The 12134-nt window shown below is 39.1% G+C and overlaps 1 protein-coding gene across 3 annotated transcripts in view; it reads right to left on the reverse strand.

The window, feature by feature from the left end:
• Positions 1-12134, reverse strand: part of ST6GALNAC3 (ST6 N-acetylgalactosaminide alpha-2,6-sialyltransferase 3) — a 214874-nt gene that overhangs the window by 102049 nt on the left and 100691 nt on the right. For all 3 annotated transcript variants that reach the window (XM_032118359.1, XM_032118360.1, XM_032118361.1), the window contains exon 2: positions 10341-10535. In XM_032118359.1, the coding sequence (XP_031974250.1) occupies positions 10341-10535 (195 nt within the window). The remainder of the gene's footprint in view (positions 1-10340; positions 10536-12134) is intronic.

Below are 12134 nucleotides of genomic sequence, written 5' to 3' on the forward strand. Positions count from 1 at the left end.
TTCAGCCCTAGAAACACTGAAAAGTGCCTGTACTCTGCCTTTGGGAAACACTGACATGGCTTCAAATAAACTTTTTTGGACGTCACTCCATTTGAAAAAGAAGTCATTCTTGTAAGGACATTAGCAAGAAACTTTAAAAGGTACATGAACTCTGACCAGAGACACAATTTTGCCACAGGTTCTTCTGATATGAAATTTATTTCCAGATGCTTTTCCAAAGCCTGCTACCAGAAGACTGGATCAATGTATTCATCTTGAGGCCACATCTGTACTCCACCAGGAATCCAACCTTGTGTAGAATGCAGCAGTAGATGGCTTAAGAACAGCCTCTTATCTCCTAAATCTCCCATCTATGCCTTCAAAGCTGTCTTAAATAGTAGTACATTTGGGGGGAAAAGGAAATCTTATGATGTAGTGAAAAAAATTTTGGGAAGTAAAGAGCAAGCCAAATTGGAGGGGAAGCCTTAAGAAAAATCAGCAGTTTTGGTCACCATGAACTGGCTCTAAAAAGGAAGAGCTTGCAGGAAATAGGATCAACATTACAAATCTTTAACATGCTAGAAACAAGATGACACAAGAAACTGTATTGTAAGCTGGAAAATGCTGGTAAGTCAATAAAATTAATTACACAAAAAACACCTGAGAACAGAACTGTCATTCATTGATCAATTCCATTACATACTGGATGTCATCAAATACAGGGTTATTGTTTTTACCTAAAGGCCAGACTTTATCCTTCACCTTGGTATTTCAGTTCTGTTTTAGGATATTTGCCTGTGCTGATCTAAGTTTTCAGTGTACTGCCCTGGAACTACTTTGGAGTAGGTCCTGTGCACGCAGTCAGGCATTTCATAGGAGTCTGAAGGCATCTGAGTAAAAGCTTAGAAATATACTTTTTCAACTTGATGCACTCCAGAAATTGTATTTTCTCTTTACAAACATGAATCCTAGGCACCAGCACTGAAAGAGGTAGAAAGGAGGGAGGGTGGTAGCATCACTGAACTAGAACCAGGGAAATTAACCTGAACCAACTCGCACTTTGGCTGGTGTAATACTAATATGAGACCCTTGAGCATTCTTTTCAGTCTCTAACTGGAGCAAAGCAGGTTCCATCCCCTGAAGAAATATTGATCTAATACTGGTAGCATTTTCATCAATTTCAAATCCAAAACTCTGGGTCCTAACTACAGGAAACTCTTAAAAACACATTCAAGAAGCGGTACTTCGAAAAATGATGCTATTAGTCACAGAAAAGAGGACTGGTATGAAAGGGTAAAGGCAGTAATGTGCATCCCTGGGGTTGGGATTAAAAATGGAGGATGAATTGTTGTTATTAAGAGGACAATCCGAAAATCACTCCAGTAATTTCTCTGCTCTCATTTTGGGATTTTTATTTAACGCTGTATTTATTCATCTAATGCGCCAACTGCTTTTCTAAGTGACAGGAAACGAGATTACTGTAATCTCTGACTAGCTCAATATGGAAAATACATCAACTAGATAGAAAGAAAAATAAAGATGGAAGAAAGAAATATTGCAAGTAACACAGAGTTTCATTTTTCTCACTCCCACCCTGACCCAGATGGAATTGGTTTTCATTTTAGGGTGCAGCTGCATGGACACCATTTACCATGAACTTTCCAATATCGGTGGCAATACAACTGGTTTAGTGGTAGTTAAAAAATGATGTGTGATGAGTACACAAAATTTACAGCTACTCCCACAGAAAACGTAGCTCCCTGTAACAGATACTATAAATCTATTAAGTAGAGCTAAGATGCACACGCTGCCAGCATAGTAATGCCAGTAATGGGCATGAGGTTTCTGATTCATACAGGTCTCTTACAGACCAAATAACACATATTTGGTGGTATGGGCTAATGCATTCAGCCAGACAAGAGAAACTATCCCAAGAAAAGCAATTATTGCTGGTACAATTTGCATCTGCTCTAAGAGGGTCTTTGAGCTCATTTCTCCTCTATGCAGCACTTACACCAGTCCACCTGTTCCATCCTGGTCTGAGAGCAGATAGCAAAAATTAACAGCTCAAATATGCATTTAAGGTTCACATTTTAACAAAAAGCCTAAGAGAAAAGGCTCATGTGATAGAAGCTTTCCACCCACTCAGAGAACAATAAAAAAGACAAAACTCTGTGCTCAATCCGCAGAGCCGCACAGCAGAACCTGAAGCTGCCAAACACAGGCTGTGACAGATGGCCATGGGAGCAAACTTGGAAAGCAAAGGCTTTCAAGGAAGATGGCTGTGGCTTTAAAGCTAACTAGTAATTGGCATGACTGTCAGTGCTACGAGTCTGTCTCTTGAGCGAGCTCTAGCTGCTTTGTTTACATGGGCACCCACGCACGTCTGTGTGCCTGTGTGTGCGTGGCTGGCACGCGGCTCCCTGCAGGCGAGTATTAATAGCCTTGGGTCAGCTCTGTGCTGTGCATCTCTGCCAGATAGCTGTGCTGGGCAAGAGCTCAAAGAGCTAAACTCACTGATTGCCATAGCTAGCAGAAAGCCCTTGTGTAGGAACGACTGTACCAGCAAAATTCCATTTTTAATGACTCTTTTTACTCCGTGGTGCATTTTATACACCAGTACAGAGTGCACCTCAGCTGCCATCACCACATCCAAAACTAGTGACAATTTGCTGCAAAGGATACAATCCTTTGAATCTCTGTGAGAAATGGACTCCAGGTATAAACTTAGCAGGGTGACACTGGGTTTCTTTTGATGAGGGCGTCTTCATTTTTAAAAAGCAGTAGTGGGAGGATATTCAGGGAGAAAATGATAGGGCACTGCTCTCCCAGCTGATGAACTGGAACACCAAGGAGACACCTTGCCTGCCACTAATGCAAAGCAGCCCATACTTCATTTGACAACTATTACTGACAAAAGAAGAAATCATGTAAGGGTAACAGAAGTAAGTTCTCATCCAGAGTAAGATCAGTAAGTTCCTCCTTCCCTTGACAAGCCTCACTCTCATCTGCTCATTACATGTTTCCTATTTTCCCCAGAGGTTTGGTCTCACTCAAGAAGACATTGCACCAAACCTCTCTGCTCTTTTCTTTACCAGTCCAAAAGACTACTCCATTCACTTTTCTGGTCTACCTGCCATTCAAATGAAAATAAAACTTTGCTGACAGAAATTCGCCTATCAAGCTCGCTAACTGCAAAAGTCAGCTCTTCCTCTGTTTTCCAAATGGTCTCCAGTCAATTTTCAAGGTGTTGCATCTCTCATTTGGGGAGACATTGTTCACACTTTTCACATGGAGAACACAACTGGCACCTTCTCAATAGGGAGACTAACATTAGCTGCTATAGCCCTACCCTTCAGTAGCAGTAAAAAAAAATCCTCAAGAAGGTGGGAGAAATCTCTGAAAATTATATATAAAACCAAGGTGCATGGCAAATCTTTGATAGCAGTAACCTTCTGCGATATAACTTATAAGCTCCATTCAACAGATCAATCCAGCCCATGACTGCATCGTAGACATTTATTTCTACCAGCCCAGATTCTTTACGGATTGACTTCTGATGGCACAGCTCACTGGCTGATAGTAATCTCTTCTCAAGTCCCTTAGTCTCTTTTTTCTAAAGCAGAGCCGCCACATAGGCAGCACTGCTTGACTCATCACACTGAGGATCTGTGTGGAGCAGATTTAATTCCTCTGTATAGAATACTTGATATATTTATCCTGGCACTTGACTTTTTCCTCATGAGACACCATCAGAGTTGTGGCACCTTTAAAAACCTAAGCTAATTCCATATATACAGAAGGAAAATGGCTGAGCTGGCAGGATTTACTCCACTGAGGACACACATTATCTGTGTTCCCTTCTCTCCTGTAGGTTCATAACAGCCTGAGTGGTTTCAAGTGGACCTTGCAGCTTATTCTGATAATTCTCTCTTCTTCCAGGCCAAATGGGGGTTGGAGAGAGGAAGAGGGCAGTGAGGATCCTGGTGATAATTGGTTTAGTGAGGTCTGTTTCTATAAGATGTGCTCCTGGAGTTGCTCATTCAGTGGTTAAAAGTCTTTGGCAGGAATTTTATTTCCGAGCGTGTGCCTATGGCTCCCAGAGCCAGGAACAGGAGCTCTGGTACAGCCAGAAAACACAAGAGAGGCAGGAGGACAGGAACCATCAACCCACCATATGAATGTCTCTCAGAAGTGTAACGTGCAATGTGATTGTCATTTAAAATGTTATGTAACCAACCCTTCTGCAATACTTCCAAAGAAAGTTGCTCCTGACCATTTATAGAACAGAAGCAAAAAAATATCCAGAAGATACTGCATGTTGTACTTCCATTATTATTATTATTATTATTACATGATTTCTGAGGATGAAATAATAAGTTAACTGTGCAACTGATAAAAAACTGTGTCTAAGAAGGGATATAAATGATAAATTACTATGAAACAAATGACCTTTTCTTAACAAAATATCCTGTGAATTCTTAAGTTGTAACATAGAACAAGATCCTAAAGGAAGAGACAGGATAGAAGTCATCAATGTTCAGAAATTAAATACTAAAGCAGCTTTCTTTCACAGTGAATTTTGGCTAATGTAGCTTTTTAGCCTCTCTAGGACCCAGTTTTTTCCAAGAAGAGTATGAAACAAGCATCTCTAGAGTCAGCTGAACACACCATTCCAGTTCACAGTCTGGTAACCTTCTCTTCTGACATGAAACCCAGAGCTATTCTCCAAGTTTCTCTTCATAGTGTCATTTTCATCCATTACTAACAAAAGCAAAACAAACCTTCCCAGGTCGGTTGCTAGCTTTACATATTTTTAATATTTCTTACAAAAATGTCAGTCTTTTTGAAAAATTTTTCTCACTTCCCATATCTGGAGAAGAACTAATATTAAAACATTCACCACATTCTTTGCATTCCTCATGTATTTTTTAATTTAGTTTTTCAAGTTTTTTAAGCAGGTGGTCTCTCATGGTTGGTGCGGGTCCACCGTATGATTGCTTCTAACATGTTGACAACTATCTTATTGCCATTTTTGAAATTCTATGTGCCTTATCTTACAGTCACAGAGCACATCACAGCCCATATTTCTGCATGTTATGTTACTTTACCTCTACATTTCAGGTAATTTTTAAATGTACTTACTTTATTCTGTTTAAAAAAAAATAATAAAAAGGACAACACAGATATGTATAAGGTCTGCAAACTTCTCCTGTTTATATTCATATCTGTGGTATTTTATTTGTGGAAACCTCCACTCATTCCAGTCAAGTTCTACTACAGAAATTCTGGGAAAATGGAAAAAAAAGGAACCAGATTTAGGCCGTCCAGTCACAAGTGTTCGTAGCTGTGTGTGCCACAAGTGGTGAGCAATTAACGCTTGTACGCAGGTCTGTTCAGGTTAGGGACAAAATGGTATGGGATAATATGAGCCAAATGTATTTCTTCAGTATCAATACAGTATTGATGAATTTTTCAGTTATGACAGGATTTTTTAAAAGTCTTAAGTGCTACAATGCACATTCCTTTTATCTAGCGCTCATCACTGTAAGGCAAGATTCTTCAATGCTCATGACACAAAGGCTCTTTGCTCCCTCAGAATTCATTTTAGAGGAAGCCATTAGATCTCACAGTTGCAGTTTAATGTAGGGATTTTAGGTCATCTCAGAACTTAGCCTTTTCCAAGAACGGTTTTAATCTTTGTTCAGTACTTGAATATACTTTTATAATTACGCTTCAAGTGTTATTGCAGCTATATTTCAGATTTTACGTATGAAGGAAAATGCTGTATTATTTTAATACTGACGGTAGAGTAAAAATCTATTCAATATTCACCTTTCATGAAGCACAATCAAATATCCAAGAACACTATTAGACTTGCCTAGCATAAAGTTTCAGACTGCTAATGGATTTTAAATTGATATCATAATGCTGCAATTTAAATACATGATGTTCATTAATTTTGCTAGAATTCTTTGTAGAGTAGGAATGGTATGAAAGAAGGAGGAAGGTTATATTTTCTCTACCTGCTTCTTTTTATCTGCTTCCCCATTTTTGATATACAGAAAGAGTCATTACATCAGCTTGACGTGGGTAGGGGGTGAAGTTCATTCCAATGACAGTAGGTTTCAATTAGGTAACTACTGTGGAGTTGTAGCAAATTAATATTTTTTATGAAAAAAAATCACCAGGAATAGGATAAAAATAACTAACACATGATAGGCATGACATTTCCTAAAGACAGATTTCATGGGACTTCTCACCAAAAATCCATAGGCACAAAGTGGAGGAAATAAGGGACGGAAAGGTCATCTTGCTCATACACCTCCTTCTCACTGAAAGGTCAAAATTCATGTATTGAGCAAGACAGCAATACTGCAAAACACACAGGCATAATTTCCCACAAATCTCAAGGAGTGACCTCGGATGTGGATATTGAAAAGGGGAAAGAGATCACATCATGGAGGGCTACTACAAGATCCTTTTCTACTGAGGAGAGTGAGGGTGGGCTCTGGATGCAAATTTTCTAGGTGAAGAATCCTCTATTTCAGAAATATCTCAAAAGTGAAACTAAAATGTGTCTAGACATAATGGCCCGGTATATACAACACTTCACATCTATTTGTATTTCAAATCTAATATATTTACTGTACATAAAGACAGTTTTTCCAAAGCTGTTGCTATGGCTACAAATCAAGGAAACCATAGCAACAACCCTGTGTTATGTACAGCCTTAATTGCAGATTAAGTTATGTCTCTCTTTGCATTTTATATTAAATACTCACATACAATCTAGGTTTAGTAATCTTAAATTTTTTTCAGACTTTTTAATAATAAAAATTCCACAATATTACACTGTCAAGTCAAATACACAACACCCTTGAAACATGTCTTTACAGCATTATTCTGATCCTACCTAATAACAGCCACATCATTGTTTTTTGAGATAAACACTAATGTTCATATCATCATATTTCCTGATCTTTTTTAATACAAATGATTGATCACTACCACTTTAACCAAGTAATTGATTTTCCATCATCTCATAAGATTTTTCAAGTCTCATCCCACTAAGCCTTACCCCAAAACAAATCAGCTCCTTCTAACTTAGTATTTTATTGCTATGGATTAAAATTTTGGGGTTTGGGCCTTTTTTGGTTTGTTTTGGTTTTCCTTTTTCTTCAGAAAGTAAGCATGCAATAGAGACAGGAAAGGCAGAGTAGTAGTTCATTCTAGATTTTCTAGCTTCCCTGTCACTTCAGATGACTGACTGGGTTGGTGGCAAATGACCCTAGCTCCTCTGGTTCGCTGACCTTGTATATTCAAGTATTTAAGAACGCTGAGAAGTTGGGATCAGAGAGCCCTGGCATGCTGTATGCTGCCAGACTTTAGAGTGCACCCTGAGAGAACAGGTAAAGGAGAGCAGAACGAATGTGAAGAAAAGAAGAAGGATTTTGGAAGTGGCTAAGGAACAGGATGGAGTGCTATCAGACAGCAGGAGACAACGGTGGGGTGACAGGATTCAAAGGACACTCTAGGAGGATATGAGCACATCCAGCAGGTGTAAAAAGATTCCCTCAATAAAAGAGAAGAGAAAAAGCCAAAACTCACATCTTTAAAAGCCTTCTCTCCTATCCTCCCTTCCCTCACTTTATTTCCTGGTAATTCACAGCGGTATTGTTTCCCCACACCATTTGGTCCTTGCCCATTGACGAGACACCATGCATTCTATTTTGCAAAAAACTTGGCCACATCTGTTTGGGGCATTAGCTTGTCTCACAGAGTGGACTTTTCTGCTTATCTTACATACCACAGCAGCACAAAAACCTAGAAAATATAATCTTAATTTTATGAAATGAGCAGAAATTTGATGTATTTGACACAACAAAGCAATGAGTGATCAGTGCTTTTAATCTCTATGAATAATTGAGATTTTCTGGCTATTTTAATAAAAGTAGTATAAAAATGCTTATCTGACAAGGCAATCTGTGTTCTAAAAATCATAGTCTGAGAAAGCTATGAGTGTGAGTTAGGAACTGGGTAAAAGCTTTTCACATGAGCAGCACAACAAAAGTTCCCTCGCACAGGGAACAATTAAGTCGTTAGTCCATTTACAATAAGCAAGCCATGTTCAGGTTCTTCATTATCATTTTAATTAGCAAATATTAATGTAATCTGAAAATACGACAGGGAAAACAACTAAAATTACTAAGTTTAAGGAGTCCTTCATGACCTAAGCTAAATTGAGACAAATGTCTTACTACTCGATACCAGTCACCAACTTTCAGGACACTCCTTTCCATTTACTGTTAGAACTTCCAAGCGTGTTATCAAATTTAAGAATGAATTAAGGCCCTCATAAACTACTTCTAACCTCTGATGAAGGCAATGGTGAATAAAAATGTATCAGCAAGCTCCCCTCCTCTCCAGTTATCAGTTCAGACTGATAGTGATCAAGTGACCGTGGCAGCTCTACCTCATTCAGATTCCATGCCTGCCACTGTGCCAACAACCCAGGGACATGCAGAACATGCTGCCCTCTCATATCTAGAGGGATGAAGATGCTAGATGAAGCCTTAACCCTTTTGTGCTCAACAGCACCTCCCATTCCTTTCACTGGGACTACGATTCACATCTGAACAGTTTTCTTCTCAGGTGCTTGTCCTTTTTCTGCTTTATCGATAATGTACTTTGGCTTCCAAAATAGTGCTGCATCTTACAGGGACAGTGATTAAAAGCTACATAAGTTTAAAAGAAGCTGCCTCCTAAAAACTGCCTCTCATTCTGCTTTTTGTATTTAACCCACTAAAGGTAGGATAATAACTAGCTAGTCCAATACACTTCCAGGACTAAATACAATGAAGTGGTAAAGTATTTTCAGTCTCTATAAAAGCTGTTATGTAAATGAATTTCACTCATTAATAATTGCAATTTTGTAGAAAAAAATAACTAGCAGTTAGTGGAAGTCTGATAGTATTTCTCATGACTGACAGTGCTATAACTGATCACAAACTACAGAAAGAGTTCATTTTTTATGTTACCTTATTTTGAAAGTTTCCACTTTACAAATACTACAAAGAGAGAGGAAAAGTCTGAAGAAAATGCACCACCAAAACCCAACAGTGGCTCTAGAAATTTTGACAACTAAGACACTTTAAAGCAGGAGTCCCTGTAAAACTTAATTTTGTCAGACAAGTATTTTTATCACAGAGCAAGTATTCTGCAAAGCAGATACACATCTATCGTGGCCGGGTTGGGGTCTGTGGCTCAGACCCGGGAAGCCGTGACCGACCCAGAGAGAGCGTCCTGCAAGGGACAGTCCCCCCGAGGTCTGCGGTGTTCCCTCAGCCGCCGGGGTGCCTCCGCAGAGGGGTGCCTGTCTCAGCAGGCTGCCAGCTCTTTAGTGATTCACTGAGAGTGATTTCAGCTCTTGCTCTGTGAGGCAACCCCAGGCCAGACCAGGGGGAGAGAGACGAGAGGCTCCTTTGGCGGTTCCGCATGGGGCAGCTTTATTTGTCCTGCGCCCCACGAAGTGTAGGCTAGGGACGAGCTCTCCGATCTCTAAGGGAGAACAGGGTAGCTCTCATAGGGATACGAGGGTGGGTGTGAGAGGGTAGAAGCCAATGGGTTACAAAGAATCTACCTAGGGTCTCCCAGAGGCTCATGGTTCCGTTTTTTCTCTCACCCTCACCAGGAAGTGCTGCCTTTTCCAAGGGGATCTTACTGGGAGGTAATGCAACCTCCTTATCTCAGCAGGCCTCCCTCCAGGGCAGGGGCTGGGCACACCCCACACACATCAATGAGTTTTAAAGTACAGAACGGAAATACATACCTGGCTTTGAAATAGCTATGAAGTATTAACACAATACATCCAGAAAAATCCAGTAAACCTCCAGCTTTACACATTTTCTAGACTCACATATGCTCATTTAACAAATCACTCCCTTTTCTTCTTTCATGCCCATATAGACACAAATAAGCTACTACTTCTTTGGGAAGCCTAGGCAAAATTAGACATTTTTAGGACCTTATTACAACAAACATGAGAAAATTTCCATTTGCATTAGAGGGACTGAAGGATTGAAATTAATCTGAAAGATTTTCTTGTTTGTATAAACAAGTTTTCACTCAATCAAGGGTGATTTTGAGGCCAGTTCACTGCTCTCTCCACTGCATACATGACAGAAATTTTTAAAATTTCAAAAGTCATTTAAGTGGTAGCAGATTCTAAAATAGCCACTTTGCTCAGAAACACTCTTGCTCAGTTTTCACACTGGGCAGGTTTTAAAAAGTACTAGATGGAATTGGAGAAAAAGAAACCTACTGGTCCATTTTGCCGGGCTGTTAAAACCAGATCTTACCTCTTGTGTTTTTACATTTATATATCCATAATGAGTTCTCAGAGGCTGCCTTTGGCCATTAGAAAATGGGATCCACTTGACACTGGTTTGTCCAAAGCAGTTTAGGATCAAAGGGAAAGTTACTTCATTTGTGAGACGAACGATGATCAGACAGAGGAATGCTGCAATGAAACTCACAGCAACAACGGACTTTCTCTGTAATGAAAAGAAGAAAGGAAATAAATTATTAAAGTCTAGAGTCAATTTTAATTTTAAAATACATATCTTCAATTGTAGGATGAAGGAAAAACACTTGAGAAAGCTTTATGTGAAATTATTCCTCTGGTAGTCACCTTGCTGCAGGAGCACAAGGAGGCAGGTGACTGGATTGTTTTATTTCAATAAATTTGCATTTCAGAGATTTGCAGAGTTTCTTTTAGAACTGGTTGCAAATGAGTCAGTTTTTCTCACAAAAAAACAGCCTTTTTTTTTAAAGTTTCAAAAAACATCTATCAACTTTAAATTTAATTTGCATTTGGAATGAAGATTTTAAATAAACATCCACACCAAAGTCTCCACTCAAAATCATCAGTTCTCTAGACATGACAATACACAAAAGGAAAATGTCATCTGCAGTGACACCACACAAATTTTACTGGGAAGATTACCATCACTGCAGATCATTCCAGGCAACAGAATTCATGCTCTAGCTTTAAATACTGTAGAATAAATTGTTGGTGAAGTCAGCACCACATTCTGCCTTATTCCAGGTTCATGAATTTACAAAGTAAGGCATTATTATCTTGGACAAGATGACCTCCATTATAAATATGTACCAGATCTGAAGCCTGTATCTAATTAATTAGTCTTTCCCTTTCACCTCTGCCCCATCCAGTTGGTGGACAGGAGAACATAACCATAGAAAGACCACAACTTTTTCCCTGGGTAACTCCCCAGTCTGCAGGTGAAAAACTTGTAAGAAATAGGATGTTCTCCTTATTTTTAGCTGTTTTCTTTAATACTGCAGTCAATTACTTCCAGACAAATTACTTAAGGACAAAACATGTTAGTCGGGATGTGTAAAGATTCTAGGTAACGATACTCTATCAGAAAGAGTATTTTCATGTTTTCCCTGAGGGAATGAAACAATTATCATTTACAGGTGTTTTTACTGTACTTTAATTACATTCTAGGTTTACTTAATTTGCCACAGTTTAATTACTCTACTGAATGTAATTCTATCATTCTAAACAGTAACACTTACAGAAAATACAGGGGAAAAAAAGTCATTTGCCTAAGGGCCTATACATGAATGTATAATAACACTTAATGCTGGATGACAGGATCTGATCACCCCAATTCCCATCTACAAATACCACCAACTAACCAGCACAGATCACATTTCACACCACTCATTTTGCACAATGGCAATAAGACCACACGTGATACAATGGTAAAGGCAATCTCTCATTGAAACCAGGTAAGATGAATCTGTTCTTTGCACAACAGTGAGAATCACAACGAGCCCACAGCAAATTCAAAGGTATGTTACAATATTCCCCCACACAAGAGTTTAAAAAAATAGTCCATTGCAGGGGTCAATTTCATGGCTCTGTGTTCTGATGTATTGGGAGGTTACAATTTACAAGATAAAAGCAATGAGAGACTGGGCTGGAAAACTTGGGTGAATGAGGTCACCGTGAGGAGAAAAGGAAGGGGAGGATGAAGAAGTATTGTGGCAGTGTGATTCAGTGAGGAACCTCAGTCAGCTAATGGCTGTGCAATGTAAAATTAAACCCAGCAAATCTTCAGAGG

The sequence above is a fragment of the Corvus moneduloides genome, chromosome 9 (assembly GCF_009650955.1).
Source record: "Corvus moneduloides isolate bCorMon1 chromosome 9, bCorMon1.pri, whole genome shotgun sequence".
NCBI lineage: Eukaryota > Metazoa > Chordata > Aves > Passeriformes > Corvidae > Corvus > Corvus moneduloides.